The sequence below is a fragment of the Acanthaster planci genome, linkage group LG16 (genome assembly GCF_054643075.1).
Source record: "Acanthaster planci isolate LZ-2023a linkage group LG16, COTS_SCS, whole genome shotgun sequence".
In the NCBI taxonomy this organism is placed as follows: Eukaryota; Metazoa; Echinodermata; class Asteroidea; order Valvatida; family Acanthasteridae; genus Acanthaster; species Acanthaster planci.
The window spans coordinates 10771468-10792472 of NC_141792.1; the positions used below are offsets into that span (position 1 = coordinate 10771468).

At 41.3% G+C, this 21005-nt stretch overlaps 1 protein-coding gene across 7 annotated transcripts in view; it reads right to left on the minus strand.

Moving 5' to 3' along the window:
• LOC110979045 (rap1 GTPase-activating protein 1-like) overlaps positions 1–21005 on the minus strand; it is a 124690-nt gene that overhangs the window by 21422 nt on the left and 82263 nt on the right. The window contains exon 1 of one of the 7 annotated variants that reach the window (XM_087147539.1): positions 10887–12744. The exons of the other annotated variants lie outside the window; for them this stretch is intronic. Coding sequence (XP_087003665.1) covers positions 10887–11050 — 164 coding nt within the window. The 5' untranslated portion in view covers positions 11051–12744. Of the gene's footprint in view, positions 1–10886; positions 12745–21005 lie in introns of those variants that run through there. 7 annotated transcript variants of the gene reach the window in all.

Sequence of the window (21005 nt, forward strand, 5' to 3'; positions counted from 1 at the left end):
TCAGGTGTAAAGTAACAGTAGTCTCTAAAATAGCTAGACAACGAACGGACTAAAACCACTGCAATGTCACAGTGTAATAAGAAATCATGATTCCAATACAGTGATTCCAATTCCAGAAGAAACTTCATTTCCAAGTACATTAAAAAGAAATTCAAATTTGAATAGTGTCCCTTTAAGATAATGCTGAAATGTCACTAAAACTGCGAGAGAGAATATGGAAAAGTATGGACAAATTCCGGATAATATTTAATTTTATTAATCACTTCAGCCAGGAACGAGGGCCATGCCAGTTGATCTGGTCTACCTAATTGGGAACACATCATGCCACAGCCAACCGGTGTGAGCACTGACTGGTATCCGACCACACTGGGCGGTGAGTTTCCCGGTAATTCTCCCCGCACTGACTGGCACTTCCTTTGTCGGCCATTGAACATCAAGAAGACAAGAGATCAGGGAAGGAAAGGGTGAGATCGAGGAAGTAATGGGAGGGGAGGGCATTTTTTTATTTTCACTTTCAGGTGACGTCAAATTCATGTGAATGACTGATGACAGTGACCTTTGTCAGTAAAGCCATACTTGGCTTGAGACAATGAGGAATGGTCATAATGCCTTAAGTGGCAAGTTCCTCTGGGCTTTCTTGGTGACACTACTAGCATGTAGCCAACAGCATTGTACACTGATGCGGCAATTTAATTGCAGACGCAGTACTGAAAGTACATGCATTGTTATCTCCCTCCAATTCAATGCAGCATATCCCATGTTCATTTCTGGTCAGGGGTTCAAATGTATCTTAATGAAAAAACATCTTTTCAAAGGAATAAGTATGAAACAGTTCCCTTTGTTATCCCGTTTCTTATGAATTAAAGAATATGAGGCTCAGAGAACACACATTGCAATCAACTGCTACAGACTGAGGGACAATTTAAGGAACAATTTACTGATGTAAAGGATAGTAAGTCATGGTGTAGGTATTTCAAGTTCCTATTTGTATATGTTATTGTTACATTGACAAACAGAGACAGAACTGCGGTGGAAGTCTTCAGACCCTTACAGATAGCAAATTGATGGGCCTCAATACCTCATGGCCTACTTGAAAGTAGCTGTAACAGAAACTTAGTCAGTGCAGAAGCATTTGCAAAGAAAAAACAAGTTACCAGCAGACTAGTCATGTATGCATATTGCATACGTGAATGTTTCTCTTGGCTAGTGTCCAATTTGCACCGTGGCAGTATATTTTGCAAAGCAGCCTTATTAAATTGGGCCATGTTGAAAAAGATTTGGTAAGTCACACAGTTTCTAACAACAAACTGAATTCTTGTCTAGCATTTCTTTCAACAAAGCATGTTCTGTTTTTCAATATACATGTATCACCCAAAGTAACAAACCATGTGTTTTCCAAATAACTTGCTGGATTTTCATCTGGGGAAAAAGTAAACACGACACTCAGAAAAGTGTCAAAATAACAACTCAGATTCAAGGTGGAATTATCAATGCAATCACACAAAAAAACACATCGGTGCTTACTAAAATCAAATCTCAAAGCAAGCGCTTGTTCCTCCTTGTTTATTCATGATGGCAAATGACGTCTTTACATGCCACCTTGACCTGCTGTGACGTGAGTCTTACCAGCAGAAATACATGCACCTGTCCATGCATAAGGCCAAGAACAATTGCGTAATCATACCGTGGATAACAAGTTCGCAGTGTGTGTTCAGCACAAACAGAAAAATACAAAGAGCGGCGCTTGCTGCAAAAGCACTCTGTCTGAGGACAAGGGTCTGGTATCTTAAATAGAAAGATGCAGGTCTCCATGTGCTGAATGTGTTGTTTGTTTTGTTTGCAACTCAATGCATAGACTATTCCTCTTCCCTTAATGGTAGTCAGTATAATGAAGTGTGTTACACCAATCGTACTATAATCATTGATTATTTCTGGCAATGAAACCAAGGATTCATCAAAAGCACCCCAGGCACTGCAGCTCGCAAGCCTGAAGAAACCTTTGAAGAGACTATGAGAAGCAGTTACACTTTTAGAGGTGGGAGGAAAATCCCAGAGGAATATTCTGGGTAAAACCCAGAAAATCAGGTAGGGACTGAAATCCCAATCCACATGTGGACTGAGCAGGGAATCAAACCCAGAGCACAGAGCTGGAAGGCAAGGAAAGAATCACTAAAATATATAGAGATATACCACTTGTATAGTTACATACCAATTGCTGGCATAATGCTGACATACATCTGTTTCCGTGGTCCCATTTTCAGTTTGTTAACATCCCGCCCTTTGCATCTGGCTGCATGAAACAATTCCAGGCTGCCTCTTACAAGGAAAAAATTCCTTTGTCTTTTCCCTGTTCCTATTTGAGATCTGTAACTAATACCCATGGTACAACCTTTTAGCAATTAACCACTCTATACAATGAGTTGCAACTTTTCAGAGGACAATACAGCCGTTTCACAATAGTGTGCCACCAAGAGTTTGCAAAGCGTTGGCCAATCACAGTGCGCCAAATCGACCAAATGCGCGTTTGGAAAGGGTCAACAGATTTCGGGTGTTGCGATTGGCCAACGCGTTGCAAACTCTCGGTGGTGCACTATTGTGAATCGCCCGTACTGTACTTGCTTGCAATGGGAAATCATCTTTCTTGTTTATCAGGGCTGACATTTTCTGGTTGTGAAGGAAAGTGCTCTCAGAACCTGAGCCATGTTTGATAAAAGCTATGACCCTTCTTTTCACATAGTTAAATGGTTATCAATCATGCCCCTTTTAAGACATTTCTCCCCGTCTTTTTTAAGAGTAAGAGATGAAATATGACAATTTGAATGAGCCATTCCATTCTGCCTCAACTTCCTGACATCAAGATTAATGAACAGCACTGTCGCCAGTGCCAAATGTTTCCCCCGTTCACTGTAATTAATGTTCTGTGCATTTTTCAAATTTCCTCTCGTTATGATCTGAGAAGTTTTACTTTGGCAGATCGGTGCTTGCTGCGTGATTCAACTAACCATAACCGGGGTCGTGCACAGAACGTTATTGACTCAGCTGTCGTAAAACGTACTCTTGGTTTCAATCTCGGAAGTGTATGGGGACTGTGCATGGGTAATTACAAATCCCTTTAATGATTGAAGACTTTGAAGAAATAGGAAAAGGTTACTACCCATGTCTCGAGAGACCTCTGAGAGGTTGCGATAGCCAATAATGACCCACTGACCACAAGATAACGTTGTGATGCCTGCATATACATCTTGGTTACATGCATAATGTATCTCAGAACACTTCCACCTGCATCACTATATACCAAAACAGACACTGGGAAGATTCACAGCTGGTTCAGCTTGGAATCAGGTAGAAATCTAAGATGCGCCTAAGGCTCATCACACTTCAGCAAAGAACCCTCCGTGTGGCTAACAGGCTGAATCCAAAGTTACTTGGTCACAGCAAGTAGTAACACATGAATCAGTTTTAGCCACTGGCTTGTGACTGCAAGTTATTTCCATAGAAGAGAGTGTTGATGCCAGATATACCAGTTTATGCAGACACAACCTCTTTTACAAGGTCCATTTATCACTAACCTTGAACATATTAGAATGTGGTTATCCAGCAACTGGTTTGCGTGTTATATTCTGATGGAGCAAGGATTCAGAAACCTGCAGCAGCCACTTTTTGATTCAAATGGCACAGTTCACAAATAAATGACCATGTTTTGCTGTAGTTAAAATAATTAATCCACAACAAATTTCCCACAGCGTGCGATTTGGACAGATTTTGGAAGCTTTTTATAGCCAAATTCCCAGGGAGGAATAATTCTTACACCTGGTACTATTTAGTAGTGGCACGTGCGCTCTTTGACAATCTGATGAACTTTACACCCAATATTACGAAGAGCTTTTAATTAGGCAAAAATAAGGAAAAAAATGTCAGCCGCAAACTTGTACATGTTGAAACTAAAGAGTCACTAATATCGGAGTGGCACGTTGCGTGCATGGATTACAAGTGTTCTCAATATGATACACATGAGCATCTCGGCAAGTTATTGACACCGTCCCTTATAGGTCGAAGAGGCATGTAATACACGAACTGTGCATGAGAGTGCCAACACGGTAATGGCTTCTACATTCTTGTCTTAGGGTTTGTGAATATTAAAGTACCACATGGTGTCTGTTCATAAAGTGCCTATGCATGATATATCCTGAATTTAACAGAGCATGCCATTTGTTACTGGTAGCGACAAACCAGCAAAGGCCAACATTAAAGTAATGTCCAGAACATCAGACTCTGGAAATAATGATCACTATTTCCCAAACCATACTGCAACAGATCTTGCTAATGCAGTTGCATCATGACAAAGCTTAGCAAATTGCTAAGCACATGTTTTCCACGCCGGGAGTAAACTTCAGTCATGGTAGCTCTATGACATTGGCCCCGCAAGCCGACATAGGCTAGATCCAAATTATTTCACTATGGCTTGAAAATATGCACACAACTGTGGTTGTTGCTGTGTAATTTCAAGCCTCGGCGAATAAATTTGGTTACAGCTTTAGATGGGGTTAAAGTTGTTTACTAGAAATCTGTATCACACTTGAAACTCTTGTAAAAGCTGCTTAAGACTGACCAAGAGTACGGCAACCTTGTGATCACCCATTCATCATCCATACACGGGGGATTTCATCAAGATCGCTTTTAATCAGCGATCCCCACTAACAAAAACAAAGAGCGCATGCATGATGGACTTCATAAGCACAGGCATCTGGTCTGATCATTCTGCTACTAAGGTGCTCCATGATTACGGTGTCAATAAGCTGAAGGTGCTATAAAATATTATTGCAAAACGATCTTGTTGCGCACAGTATCTGCTGTATCTGCCAAACTGGGGCGGTACATCATCAGCTACTCATGTTTTACAACATGTCTTCAATTTAGAATTGGCTGCAGGTACATGTGCAGCTGTGAAACTGTCGCTTTCAAGCCTGGCTTGCTTTAATCATTCAACCACATGTGCCAGCTCTCTGGGCACTTAAATTGAGTTCTTTCTTTCTTCCATGGACAACTGAGAGTAAGTAGCACTAAAACTATCCCAGGCCATCAATGATGTCTGCTTTTCTCCCAAGGAAACTCCCTGTATCCTCTAAAATCCTCTGTTGTGTAGAAGCTAACCAAAGTACAAAGAACAAGGTACTAAACTTCTAGAAGCTCAAAAGCAACATCATTGTCATTAACATCATTAACATTTGGTGAGGTTTCCCCTCCTGTTTTTTCTTTGTGATATCGCAGAATTCGGTATTGATTTCTGCCAGCTCCGCTCCGCGGAGATCACGCAGGTCCCCGTTTCCTACATAGTGCCCAGGCGTTCCATGGCTTAAGAATAGATCAATAGGAATGGGGACCAGACCAAGATCACAGTGGCATGGTGTGTGTAGGCCCTACATGTATTATTATGCTGTAGATGTACGGTAAATGTAGGCCTACAGTACATTTGTACAGTCACATACTGTCTTTGTACACAAAATTTAGAAAGTGGAAGAAAGCAAAATTTGACTTTCAGAAAGCAGAAAATTCTGGACTTTAAGTTTCAGTCTTGTAAGCCTATCCTGGCAAGAATCAGTTGGCCGTAACCAAATCCGTCAGTGTGATCTTTCCTTCCGAGAGTACCTTTAGTCACTTTTGTAATTCAATCAGAGCTGCAAAGATCTCACAAAAGAAGAATCCGTTTCAGACAACTATCCAAAGAACAGAAATCCCTTGGGGAGAAGAAGTGAATAAGTTGGCCACTCTTCATTTTCTCAGCATTTGGTCCAACCCAAGACACAGAATGTCACTTGCAGAAAACTACCGCTGCTTCTCAGGAAAAACTCTTTGTCAATAGTACTGTGAGACAGGTATCTCGGCCTATTGGAACTGCAGGCTATTTCTCTGATGTATGTGACCTACACGGATGATGGCTAAGTGACTCCCCTGTGTTTGCAGACGTGCAAAGTGCAGCAGAAAAGAGGATATGATTTTTTCGAATGCACCACCAGCTGTGCCAACAGCCCTATCATTTTCAAGGAGCCAGGACTGTGACATATTCAGGTCAGCGACACAATATCTTGATGGTTGAGACAGGGGATGAGTTACTTCGGGATTCATAAAATTTTGTAAATCAGGCCTAATTCTTAAGGCAATCAAGAAATACCTTCGCAGAAAACATGATAAATTTTATGCTCCCAGAGTTATCAGGAGGTGTTTGGGAACACAGGGAAGTATGTGATTAAAGCCTTGAATGCCTTAACATCCTCCGCACAACTTCAACAGGGCCAGATGCTCAAAGAGCAACACAATCCCATGACAGTGGACCAGTCTAGAAAAAAACATGGGAGGAGGGGCTCACACTCTGCATTAAGCACTGGGAAGTAATCTCCAATGAGACTTTGAAGAGGTTAGTTTCTATTCAAATACTGGTAAACAGTTCAAGTTACAAGCTGAGTTACAAGTTACAAGCTGACAGATGGCCGGGCCTTCAACCAATCGTATTCACTAGCAATACAAGATGTGCAGCTAATACAATTTTTTTTTATGAAACTATGTCCCTCAAAAATTCCATTTCAACCAGACTCTGGAATAACACGGTTCAAAACTTTTGTCACATGGCAAAGCTATGTCTTGTAGTTCTAGATCCGAGCTCAACAAGATTATTGTTTCTTCATTTGTTTAAGAAACACTCTGCAGAAAGTTGGGTACGGTAATATATCAAGCTGTAATATGCCTCGCATTATAGAGAGCAGGCTTAAATTAGAAATTAATTCCGTTTCTTTTCATAACTGCATCCGTGGAACTGTCTGAGGAAAAACAAAACTTGGTTTTGGTACAGCTTGTGGATAATGCAAGGAAATCACATCCTAATCATCTACATGATGGTTTTGAGATATCATCTGCCAGGCGTCTAATTAAATCAGACCTCTGTCGACCACATGCACCTGCAGAGATCTCCTGTCCTGTACAGCCATCCATTACAAGACAAAGAAACCTGCTGAAGAGATGAAATTGAGGAAGAAGTAGCAATACGAACGAGAAAATCTCAAGGGGGATACAGACAAAACCTTGAAGAAGGGAATAAAAGGGATACACTATGAGGAATGAGACGAGAAAAAGAATGGGCATATTCAAAGAATTGGAACAGACAGAGAAGTATGCAACGAGACTCAATGAGGCAGCACAGAGCAGAGAGAGAGAGAGAGAAAGTAAGATCGATGATGGACATTAACATCCCACCAAGGGATTAGACGATACGACCGGACACAAAAACAAGAAGACGGGCTAAGCAGATGGACTGGCGTCTACAACGGAACATTGCTATATTCACAGGATGCATGGAACAGAGGGTGGACAGATTTTAGGGGAAAAAACCAACAGAAGTGGAGGATTGGTAGTGTCTGGCACGATGTAGGAACCGGCAATTAAGTCAATCAGTGCACGTCCGTGAAACACACCACCCACCCTCCCAGCTGCTGCGCCTCCTGTTTAAAAAGACGGAACAAGAGTAGAAACTAAAAACAAATACAAGCATAGCGAGACAACAACAAAAAACCAAACAAACTGATATCTGCCAGCATCCCATCTGAGTGACCTCAACATTTTGATAGATTGGGAGGAGGTCTCAAGGTGTCGAGCTGTATAACTCATTCCTTTCTTGTACAAATTACAAGGATATTCCCGTCCAGTAATACCAAACACACATCTGCGTATGACCTATCACAGATCTTTATCTGTTGATTTTCTCTGTTAGTTTTTCTCTATAATGTGGCTGTAATCTTCCCATCATTTACATAGAGGAAAATGATGTAATCTTTATATGAAATGGAGACTGACAAAAGCAGACAAAAAAACAGCAAAAAACAAAAAACATTAAAAAAAATCCCAACCAGGGGATGGGCAAAACATGTCAAAAAGCAGGTTTTAAGTACAGGTATTAAACAACCAACTCCAAGGCTGCCATCAACTAGATCTGTTACAGGGTACACAAAACGCTGCAAAACAAATTAGGCTGTCTGGTCTTCCTGTGACATCCCAGCGAATTGAAGCAGATGGGAGGAGTTGTATTGCAGCCTCCCCCCTCAGTCGCCAGTGATGCACTTACTTCAATTGGAAAACAAAATGCAGCACCTCAGCTAACAACCTCCCCCCCCCCCAAAAAAAAATTCTCCGAGCACAGCTCATCTGCCTAAAAGCGTCCCTCTGGAGCAGGTACCTACATTTAAGTGGGCACAAAATGAGACACCACGGATGCCATTAGACACAGGATCTCTGAGAAATAGGATATTTTCGTTGGCGTGACGGCAGGTTCTGAAGACAGGTATTAACAGTAACTGCTTTTCTCTGAGTTGTTCACAGTTTTGCCACAAAGTTACTTTCACAACAAAATCTTACTTTAATTTTTTTCACAGAAAAAGGTCACCGTTAGGAGTGATATTTTAAGTTCAAAGCTCACATGATCCTCAGGCTTCAGAAATTTTCTTTTGAGCCTCCAAGGGAATCAACTGGATATAAACTGAATTTGATGAGACACTGATTCAAATGACTCTCATTGTAATGGATGAACCTCGCCCACACCTAGATAAACGACAACTAAAAAAAAGGATGGCGTGTTTGTCAAAGTCTTCAAATTGCACCCAGCTTGGATTAGTGTCTGCTTTACATGCCAAATAACATCATTTTCAGCACGGATCTATTCACTTTAAAATGTCAGAGTGTCACAGACCTCTTCAAATCATCAAAAACAAATACCGATTTCCATCAAATGCCAGGATTTAAATGTCAGAATATTTATGGCTTCATTGTGCACAGGTATTGTTTGCATGAATCTCTCTCCCCAAACAGAGGAAGATTGTGGGAAGAGAAAAGAAGAAAAGAAAAAGGAAATTATCTGAAAAAATGACACCAGATCCTTGTCTTTGTTGAATACTATATCACATTCAAAGCTAGCACAGTGAAGGCTCTGCCCTTGGCATTTCAGATTTTTCTGGTTTGTTTTTGAAATTTTCTTGAGCCTTTTCAGAGGGGAAGTAGGGTCGGAAGGTTGCCTTTCATCTTTGGCTTTTGGATGTCATTTGTGGGAAGTATTGCTTTGATAACACAAAACTACAGATGTTTTTGCAAGCATGGTCCCCCAACAGTTTGTGTCATTTTCACTGCCAATGGGCCATTAGGGATATTAGGTGAAATTAAGGTTTATTTCAAGAGGGGTAAATTGTGTGTCATGGTTCCTCCTTTATTGGAGATGTAGTGGTACAGCCACAAGGCCATGAGGGAGAACAATATAGCCACAATTTACAAGCCTAGGGTGCAGGTTATTACAAGAATATCTAGTCCAGAGGGATTCCTACAATGCAATTCATGTCTTAGAACAGGACAGGCATGCAACACAAGGTGTTGATCAGTCAAAGTCCTTTGTCTTATATATTACACAAGAACGGGAGTTTACCACTCTTTAAGTTGAAAAAGACGACGAGGATACTTGTCAGGAGAAAGGAGAGCATGCAAGCCTTCTTTACAGTGAAGTAACCCTTGCTTCTCCCCCCCCCAAAAAAAAATCACTTTCAAACTTCAGCAACTCAAAGTTGAGTGAATAATGGTGTAAGGCATACATGGTAGGAACATGGGCACGCATACCAGTGGTGTAATTACTCAGGGCAGATCGGGGGAGGGGGGAGGGGGGGGGAAGAAGGGGGAAGGGGACATGAGACACTGAGATAGTAGAGACATTAAGAAGCTTTTTGCCGTTCAGTACTACAATGAATTCAAGGTATGGCCTATCCAGAAAAAAATGATACCCCATCCATTAAGTTCCCTTTAAAATTGACCCGTGTTACCCTGGCTACTGAGCAGCACAGCTGTCTCAGAATACCAAATTCCAATTCGACTTGCTTCACTTTCCAGTTACACAAGGCGGGGTAGAGCAGGAACAGTGACCTACAGACCAGTTCCTTCCCTGGCCAGCACTAATGGATCTGTTATGAGACATCAATTGATTTTTTCCTAGGCTTCCGATCCCCCCTCCCCCCTTAATTTTCTTCGGTGGATGGCATCTCTCACTCCTCTGTCACTGAGACACTCATGCTGAGGAGAAAAGTTCAAGGAATTAGGTGACTCCAGCCTTCCGTGCATGTTTTTCTTTCAACACTGGGACCAAATTCACTTTCAACTTGTGCATTTTAACCCTGTCTTTATCAAAGCTCTTTTATCTCTTTTTGTATTTGGCACAAATGTTGCTTTGGAAAGAACATTAAGAGTCTTATTCCTTGGGAAAGGGAGAGTATTAGCAGTTTTTTTTTTAAGCAAGCACACCCTTTGACCTGAAATATCATGTATTAGAAATTTGCTTCCTTTTCACACATGGTTTTAAAACATTACAGAAATGTGCAGCAGGCACATAACCAAACCATAATGAATTACCATTTACCGAATATTTCATCCAGATGTAAACTGCCGATCATGATCAAGGTTATGCGTTGCTGGCGTCTCCATAGTGTCTCAGAGGCTGTTTTTGTTATTTTAATTTAGTTACAACAAATGCACAAGAGGTTTACTCAAGCCTATGCCAGTGATACAAAAACTCCTGCCTTCTGAGGACATGTTAATGCATATTTTTGCCAGAGTGCTTAGAAATCAAAAGTGAACTACAAAGGAAACACAAGTGTAATCAGAAAGGAGTCTAAAGATCAGCTTGTTCAAATGTGGTACTGAACACTGACAAGACAAATACAGATCATTAAACTTTTACTGGTCAAGTCCCCTCTTCAAAACAAAATTAACAAAGAAGCACATGTAAGACAGGCCATCAAAACAAACTTTATTGCACTGATCAAAGCGACCAAAAAAAAAAGACAACAATGAGCAAAATGAATAAACTTCACCTCCAAGGGCTGAATGCATCAGGCAGACTGAGCGCTCTCTTCCTGTGACGGAAAGGGGGTATCACCAGCAGTTGTCCTTCCACTCTAAGTTCTGTCATTGGGGTGTTACAGGCCACAGAGCCCCGCCTCCACGACCGCCGATTGAACCTCTTCAAGTGTGCCATTTTCAAAGTTCACTTATCTATCAGCGGCAATGTGTTCTGATGAATACTGAAGTTTTGAAAGTTTAAAGGTCTAAAACTTGAGAATGTTGCAGGCAGGAATTCAGCAACGCAGTAATGAAGCAGACAGTGGGCGTTGCCCACTCATCATCTTCACTGTTGGAAATTTCTTTTGTCACTGATCATGCCAAGGCCAAGCCAGTCACTGAGATAAACACTTGAGCACAAACAGATCAACAGACCCGGCAAAAATCACAATGAAGTTGATTTTTCCCCAAGCAGTCACTACAGTCAAGTATTTCTGCAACTTTGGAAAAATGAATGAAGCGAACGATTGTCAGTTAATTTCCCTGACGTAATTGTGAATTGGAGACTTATCCAGGACCCCATCCAGGGCAAATGACAGAGAAATTTCAAAGGTGCATGCTCCACTGAAACATTCCTGCAGCAGACTGGATTAACTCTCCAGTGATCTGAGTCAAACTCCACGGTCTGGTTGACCTGTGATAGGACAGAATCTGATAGGCTACACAGATGACTGGTTGACCACAGCTGCAAGCACAAGCCATGGGCGGATTCACATGAACCGCGCAAATTTCCATGTGCAACAATGTGACCCAGTGAATGTCAAAAGGTTCCCTTCCCCACAAATGGCCAACAGATGAAGGGAGGAAGAAAGTTGATGATTTACAGACAAGGCGAGCTGGGCGATTCCAGTGCCTGGCTACACCAGTATTGCACCTGCCTGACAACTCCTGAAGGCCTGACGTGCCTTAATTGCTGGAGCCTTGGAATCTCTCATTTGTCGGCAAATAGTGGGCCATGCTTCGTGTACTTCTGTCCACAAATCACTAAGACTCTGTGAAGATTTTCTCTTGTCGTCACCGTCCAGCCTATTAGTAAACTTCATCAACTGTAGAATGACAATGATGACACACAGTTTGGCAAGGTTTAATGATCTGCCCGTCTTTGCTCGGTGATTAGTTCTTGCTGAAGATGTCACAGATCAGAGATGTTACAGCAAAAACAAATGCAATGCCTATGGCTTGGCACGTTGCAATCTGCCCACTCTATCAATTTTTTTTCTCCAATATCTCTTGATTAAATCTACAGCTCTTTGGCATGTCTCAGGTAAGCTGAAAATCAATTTTCACCATTTCAACAGCTTGGAAAAGCATTGAGCAGAAATTCCACATATTTAAAATGAAAAAAAATTTACAAGCGGAAGCGACAACAGTCCAGTCAGTGAGATTTGGATGTGTACACTGGTATCAGTTCCAATTAATGCAACGGATTTAGGACTCCAGAAGACCATCAGGATTTCAGATATAAATGTGTCCGACAGGCCAAACAACAAGCTTACCAGTGACGGCTCAGACCCACATCCCCCTACAGCTGCTAAAAGCACTCACTCAAAAATCCTGGCTCATTAAGAATGTTTGATGAGCTGCCGACTAAGGAGCATGCAGATGCCAAACTAAGTGGGACAGTCGGCAAACGCAGGGAGTGTGATATCCTATCGGTGCACTCAAGTTAAAGGCCCCTGTGCAGATAGCCTCAATGTTGGGTGCTTTCTCTCCAAGATGCCTTGCACCTGAGTGGCTATCCACTGATCTCCAACTGTTCAACCAAGTAGCAATCACGTCCATCCAATATTCTGCTCATGGATATGCATCTGCTACCTGTTCTCTGATTGGATGCCAAATTTCCTTTGACAAATGGCCTGTCATATCCAAAACTGCATGTCTAATGTCAGGATGAGGGAATCTAATCTTAAGAATTGACTGAATTGGTTCCTAATCTGATCCACAATGAATTAATGAGCTCTTCTCCACTCTCCTCATGAATAATTCATGTTCACACTTGACTTGCAATCAGAGATGAAACACCATTACACACAAGGCTTGAGCTTGAAGTTTGTCCAGTCTGCTCATGAATTACTCAGTGTTTGTCCAACCTGCTCATGAATTATTCAGTGCATCTTCCATTTACCTGCACTCAAGCCAGAACATTCATCATCAAAAAACTAAGATGCAACAGAGCAGTTCACAGCATCAGGCATTGATTTCAGGAAACGGGTCTCATTTGCAGGTATTGATCTGCCTCGTATAACAACACTGCTGTGTTGTCCCAAGCTAGGTGGGCCCAACTAGAACAAGATTTTCACAGCTGGGCATAAATAACTGTCGGCCAGAAAGCATCGACTTCAAAACCCTGCTATTGCAATGCGAGAGCTATTTGCATCGTCCAGTCTACAGGAATTTGTCTGTTGAGCAGACATGGAGAGTTGTTCAAATTATTATTACAGGGGGCACAAGTTCAAATGCTTCATGAAGTAGCTCACACTGTCTTGCAAGGAGGATTTCGTTCGCCATCCAATTCGAGTTAGCAGAACAAAACAGTACAATTATGCTAGCTCCTGAGCTCTCTGCAACAGAAATGCAGTTTCTTTTGAAGATGCAATAGGCTGCTAATCTACACAAAATGGACGTAGATTAAAACTGCATCAATCTGGCTGGTACTCAATTCCACAGGAAAACAAAACGCTCCATAAAAAGCAACAATTCCCACAGGGTACACATCTCAGTAATGAGGTTGCCTCTTCCCTTTTTCCCCCCCGGAAAGCCGACTGCGAATCCCAGAGATGCATTTTAATGCAAACCGGACAATCTCTAAGCAACGCGTCTCAAGTCATGGCGGTGGTGAGTCCATTAAAACACCAGGATATTATCGGGGCTGGAGAGCACAGAAGCCAGACCACTTAGGGGCCAAATTTGCTCAGACAGTGTAAGGGCTTTATGTAGACCATCGATCTTCACTGTCCAGTAGGCTTTCGCAGATGGTGCATTTTGTCAACTTGGTGTCTCGCTTGATTCGGCACAAAGAATGAATGTTCACAGTGTGCAATGCATTACAGTTATTTTGCTTGGAAAGAGACAATCAGCCAGCAGTGTCAAATTTAATAAGGCAACGTCAAAAGGAGTTCTCAGCATTGTATGTACTCCATGATGCAAGGTAGCTCAGACAAATGAATATTATCGTAGCATTAAATGATGCCTACAAAGCAGTAGGTAAGCCAGCCAAGATGTACGTACGTTGACAATGCCGCACGAAAAGCAAGTTGAAGCCGTTTCCAAGTCAGTCAATCCTTCTGGTCATTCCACACTATACACCTCAGTTCATTCAGCTTGAACGACTTTGCCGGTCCCTAGGTTTTGTTATGAGATGTATGCTAGGATCAAATAAGATTGGGCAATTCAACACATCCCATAGTCTGACTTTAACAGCCGATGTAGACAGACACTATCTGCTTTGACTGTATTCAACCCGAGAAAGGAAACTTATCTGTAGGAAGTTTCACCGGATCTATTTTTTAACGTAAAATGATCATATTTTGTTTTTTTCCTAGAAGCACTCCATTAGCACAGATTTGGGCCACATCAGCCATTAGCCGTAGATCAGCATGACCAGTAATTTGTGTCTATCGTGCCTTATAATTGAACCATTTTGTCAACAGAGGTGTTGAAACATCGTTCCTTCCATCAATCTGAGACGTGCACATCTCCCGCTGTAAAGTGCTCCGTTGGGGAAAATGAGGAGCCTCCCTCAGCACCACAAACTGCCAACTCCAAAACAAGCTGGAAAAACGGCAGAAATGTGGTCACGAGCCATCTCGGGGAAGAGGCATCCAAGTAAACAACGTGGGTGTGTGGTCTCCACCATGTCTAACACAGGGAGGATTGCATGGCTGGACACATCTCCTCAATGTTGATTGCACACAGGTACTTTTCTCAGACACCCCCCCCTGTGATGAAATGGCAACATCCACTCCTGCGTTGCTGCGTCACTATGGCAACCAGACATTTCCACTCTGTCACAAAAGCCCCTGTGACTACCTGAAGCTTTACCAGTTAAGCACCAGAAAAAAAAATCGAATGTACGTCACTCGCCTATATTTGCACAATTTTTTCTCTCCTTTTCTTCTCCAACCACCAGAGATTTTTGTTGTAGCTTTGTATTTTTCTCTACAAAGTCAAGGACGATGACAACTTTAATTGTTTTCCAGGACAGCCTTCTCCTTGACGTTTCCTCTGGAATTACTTGGTTGTTTAGATGATTCAGTAGGCTTCATTCAACTTTTTTTATGTCCAAATCATCAATTTCTTTACTGAGGAATCAGAAGGTAATTTATTAAGGTGAGCTCAACATTTTCTTCCATGACAATAAGCAGTTATCTCTTCTTATAAATGCACTGCATGGAAGGAGTTGCATTTCCTAGCACAGATAATAGAAATTCTCTATGCCCACCTTTCTCGACCAACTAAGAACAAACACTTGTGTTTCTGAATCTGTTCAGAGAAGCAATAAAGTCACCAGACAACCTGCTGTCACTCAAAATGAATATTAATCCTATCAATTATAACTGTATTAACCCACTTCTCTAAGGAAAATAATTGATTTGACTTTTTGTGTTGAACCACAAAAAAAAGGTTTTTTAGGGGAAACAAATCTCTTTTTGACCTTTGGCCCTTTTATTTTCATCTCCCTTGCACATTCTGTTTTTCATTGAAAAGGCAGCCTATATCACACAGTCCAATTATTTGCTTTCAGCTTCCAAGCGAGGCTGTCGCGCTGTGATATTTCAGAGAGAAGAAAATGCCACAGCCACAAGCCATTCTGCCCACACTGTCTCCTTCCAACTATCCTTTCTAGCCTCCGGGTCTGTTATTGGAAATGCCGCCTCTCTTGACTCAAGCTCACAATTCAGACAATGCCCAGGTACTGTCCCCACTCCCACGCACTGGGTTTTCTCTTCTTCTCGCATCAGTTTAAACTGTCTTATCAGTCACAACTGAATGATGATCCTTGAATTCCTTTTAAAAAGGGATGACTCTTGATGCCATCTCGGCGGCTTCTTCAGATATAAAATAGTTACCAGTCTGTCAAACAAAAGTGACTTCCTTCTTATATATAGCTTACACCTCTAAGTGCCCTCTGGGGACTAGCGGCAGACAAATTTTGCTTTACCGAGTGATGAGAATCAACCTCTTTTTTAACCAAAATTATCGAATCATTTGCTTCAAAGAATACATGGCTTTGTTCATTTACACACGTACAATGTACATGTAAGAGAAAGAAGTCCATCGACAAATGCTTCGTAAATTAACATCCAATTTTGTCTCTGAATGCGTCCACTGTACAAGTACCTTGAGGTAACATGTCTCTGACAGAACATTCATTACACTCCTTAGAGGAAAGACAGGAAAATGCACAGGCATATTCAATGGAAGATTTGGAACAAGTAGCCCGGGGGGTCCTTGCTGTACTTATTCATGGCATTGCCTTAATTCCAAGAACTCAGAAAAGCCAAATGAACAGAGTGGCACAAGTCTCACCAATCAGCTTTCTGCAAACCTGGCCTCTATTTCCCATCTCTTTTTTATCTGCGCGCACAGGAAAAATTTTAGGGAGAGCACTTTTTTTCCAAAACCAGATTACCGGTAACCATCCCCTGCGAGGATGCTTGGAAGTATACACTGGTGCACAATGCATAGTGCACTATGTTGCACAATGACACACGATGCGTTTGACACCAGATCTACACACTCAGGAAATTAGAGCAAAAAAATACAGGCTTGAGATTCTTATTCTTCTTATTTCTGACCCTTTGCCTTAAATCTTGATTCAGTAATTACCGACCTGACCTATAACCTACCGGTATTTACTAACATCTAACTTTTTTACCGGTTTCAGTTCTACTTTTACATGTATTTTCTCCTTTTTTTTCCCTTGTTACAAAAAATGCGAGTACATTAACATCACAAAAAAATTATTCTGCTGATTTATTACTTTTTGGTAAATCTTTTTCAATTACCTTTTATCTACATAATTACTGGCCTGCATAGATTGCTGAAGATAATCATTGATAAAAAAGAGCTTTTTCTCACTGCAACTTTGAGGAGTGAATTGAAGTATGAAGAAAGCTTGACCAATCCCGATCTAGGCTTTCTACAGATTAACAAGGTCTTAACTGAGAGTACCCTATTACTTCATTCCACATGCACAGATCTGACAAAATGGGACAGAAATTAACAAAGGCTGTCATTTTTTTTAAAGTTTCACGGTTACTGCTATTTCAATAATTACTGATGTGACTTCAACATCCATTTCAAAAGAAATGAAAGCGTTCTCAGGATTAAGAATTGCAAGCCTTCATTTTCACTTCTATGTAGCCCAACTCAAAATGTAAAGGCAGTTTATTGAGTGCTTTACATGTTTGCAAAGTTGATAAACGTACACTTCAAACAGCTACAACTTGTCAAGAGAATATCTAACTAAATTGCAGCAAACAGTATTGTAAGGAGGAGGTTTTTCCATTCTCATTCATCATACTAGCAAATGCTCATTTCAACCTCTGTCCACATATGTAGCATCTTGCCTGAACCCCTCACATGTCTGATCTGAGCACAGAGGTACAAAATGCCAACTCAGACTTTCACAGTTGGACAAGCAGTGGCTTCTGAACTCATAATTCTGTTGAGAAAATTGCTCATCAGTGGCCATCCATTGGAGCATTAATCACGGCCGTGCACTCCTTGATCTCTTCACTTCCCCTGCGCAGGTACGCGGAGGAGGCAAGGATGGAAGCTACTACAGGGGTCTGTCAGCCTGAAATTGCTCTGACATCCTCGCGGGGACAAAGCAGGATGAGTGGGTGTTGTAAAAGGTCAACTGTCAATTAGGGAGGGCTTTGCGAACAATGGAAGTTTCAATATGGGATCGGGGCACATCCCTGTCCTGATCAGTCATTTCTGAGGAATTTCTTTTCACCTGTACTTGGAAGAGGTGAAAGTGAGACAACTGTAACAGGGCAAGGTGAGTGGGAATGAGAAGTAGGTCGCCAACACTAGCCAAACAGCTACGGCGCATTAAAGGTCTTGGAAATGTAAACATCAGAAATGTCTCGGGCAGTTCATGTGGGCTGGGTGTTGAATGCATAATTCACATCATGAGACAGATCAAACACTTCTCTGTGCTGCACAATTTAAAACCTCTGCAGTTGGTCATTTTGTCACAAATAACTTATTTTTCTCTAGAATTATGTAAATGTATGTCCCAACAGCTGAAAAAAAATCTAACCACGAAATTACAGTGCAGAAGGAAAACAGAAAAATGGAACCATTGAAGCTGGTCACATTTTGGAATTGGAATTTAATGTCACAGAACATCCAGGTACAGAGACTAATTGCACGTATACCTTCACAAGCAATTTTCTGTCCCTAAAAGTCACATCATTGCGACTGATGTTACACCATACGCACATTTAACACAAGAAGCAAAAACGAGTGCAATGGTACAAACTGATCGCAGCTCGTGTCAGACTGTGCTCTGTCCCATGAAAGATTCCTGGCTACTGGCAAAGAGTGGTATGAGTGGAAATACAAGGTGTGCTTACACCATGCTCTTTGGCTATTGGTGCCAAGAGGGAAAAGATGTCTTGGGGAATGATAGATAATCCCTGTGACATGCTCGACATACTTGCTGCATAAGTGCTCGCATACTGCCCCAAGGCAGCCCAAAGCACAGTGTGAAACCTTCTCGGCTCCTTTCATTATGGCCAATGCAACTAGCGTTGGGTTTCAGCGCAATCCTCAATGAGTCAGAATGTGTTTAATTTCCCCCGTTGCTTTGACGGTTCTCGCCTGGGATGGCTTCTCCATTTGTATTGGCCGCACTAAGATGACGCTCTGCCCCTGAAGTCACATCACTGCTTCGAATGTAATGCCAGATGTGCACGTTTACACATGTACCAAAAGAGAACAATGGTACATGCTGGGCTCTTTTTTTGTCAAATGATCAACTGTCATTAAAAAAGTTAAACATCAAAAGAACTTTTTATGACAAATACGTCACTGATATGGCAGAAACACTGAACTTGACTCTCATCACACAGTCAAGTTTTTGTTGAGGATGAATCAGAGAGCCTCCTTCTAGGTTTTAATTCATGCTAGTGGGCTGTTTTTCATGCATATTTCCTGGAAAGAAATAAAAAACAAACACCCATCCTCATACATACATTCACGTGTAAAATCAAGGATTTGACTCAAAGACTCAAATGTGCAACAGGTATTTGCAGATGGCAGGTAACACAGGTTTGTAAGCAAAATGAAAAAATGCTTCCTGATTTGTTCAAAGCTTAGAAAAATCATTTGCAACATTCTAGAAATATCAGACAAGGAAGTCCCGAACACTTTCACAGAAATCTATTTCCTGGATTACACAAGTCCCCCACAAAAGTATTATATTCTGCAGCAGAATGCATGTAGGCAAATTCCTCAGCAACTAATGCTACAAGTCACATACTGGATATCTCTTCAAGCCTTTCGATTCAAAATATATCTGTATCAAAGTCTCCCACAACGGGAAATTTGTCATGCATGATAGAGTTTACTGAAGCCAAAGCTTTCTCCAAATGACTAAAGATATTTATATTTTTAACCCGCCCATAAACAAATATGCAAAGCCTGTTTATGTGTAAAACTGACATGGATTTGATTTCTAATCAAAATGCTGAACAACATGAAGTGTACCAGCAACAATCAATTAAAGCCCTCCTAACCAAAGATGCATACTTGACAAAGTTGTCCCATCAGTCAAATGACCCGTGTGTCTGTGTACGACGGCAAATCAAGCGGAAGGAACTTTTGACTGTCTGTGACCGGTGCAGCAAAACAGAGCATTCTAAACATCACAAAACAGAGCATCTTGTGATTAATTAAAGATCTTATAACATTAACATTCCTGCTGCTCATCCTATATGATTAGATTTGCATGAAGAGAAATTAACTACAAACCACCTGAACCATTTTACAAATGTCCTAAAAAAAATCTTCAGCTTCACAACACCTTCCACTGGGATTCTGTCACAGTACCGCCCTTCCAATGCAAACCTGTTCTAGCGCACATCATATTCAGGAAATACACCAAGCGTACAGGTGACTGGAATTTCAACCACTGTGCTGTTCTCCATGACAAGTAAGGTTCTCTAAGGAATCCAAGTCAATAGAGGGAGCACTCACAAAATCTAAGATGCCCCAGTGATGCCGATGAGACTCATCTCCTGCTGACATTATTTTTTTGTGACACAAGAGGGCTCACTTCAGAAAGCAGGCCAGTCACAAGCAGCACATACACACATGCCCGATCATTTAATTACTCATCAGAGGTGCGTGGCTTTCATGAATTGGTTGGTACCACATTGTATGGAGAAGACTCTCACTATTAGGCAAATGATCAGATGCGGGGACTTTGATACCTCTTCGATGTTCCCAGTCCCTGCAATAATTATCATATGATTTGTGCATGGTCCCAACAGTTTATGTCACAACTTGTGTTCATTTGAACCTGGGGAGGGTGTTAGAAATTCCTTTGTAGGAAAATCAAACATGATAAAACCACACTACAAGAGATTGAACGAGTAATCACTGCTTCATTTTTTCCCTTTGTTTTGCTTTACCTTTTCATAATACAGGGAGTGCAAATGTATTTAACAAAATTCTCCAATAAGCCATATTTAAGTTGAAAAATTATCTGTGATATAATGGAGGAAAGTATTGTACGACAAATGTAGAATGCCCATGACAGAATGAAAGATGGTCACTCAAATAAATTTGCATAACGGCATTTAACTGAGGTTTTGAAGTATCTCAAAATTGGGTGATTGAATCCACAAATGTCAAGTCCCATGAACAGGAAGTTGCTGGAGCAGACTTGCAGGGATACAATATAAGTTGTGTAGGTCTAATAACATGCAGCACTCATGAAAAAATATAAAGGATTTTCAGAAATCCCTTGAATTAATTGCTATTCCTGATGCTTCAGGACAACAGTAAAATATCAGGTGTTAAGGATGACACCTTTGGTCATCAATGGGTCTCATGACATCAATGAAATTCAT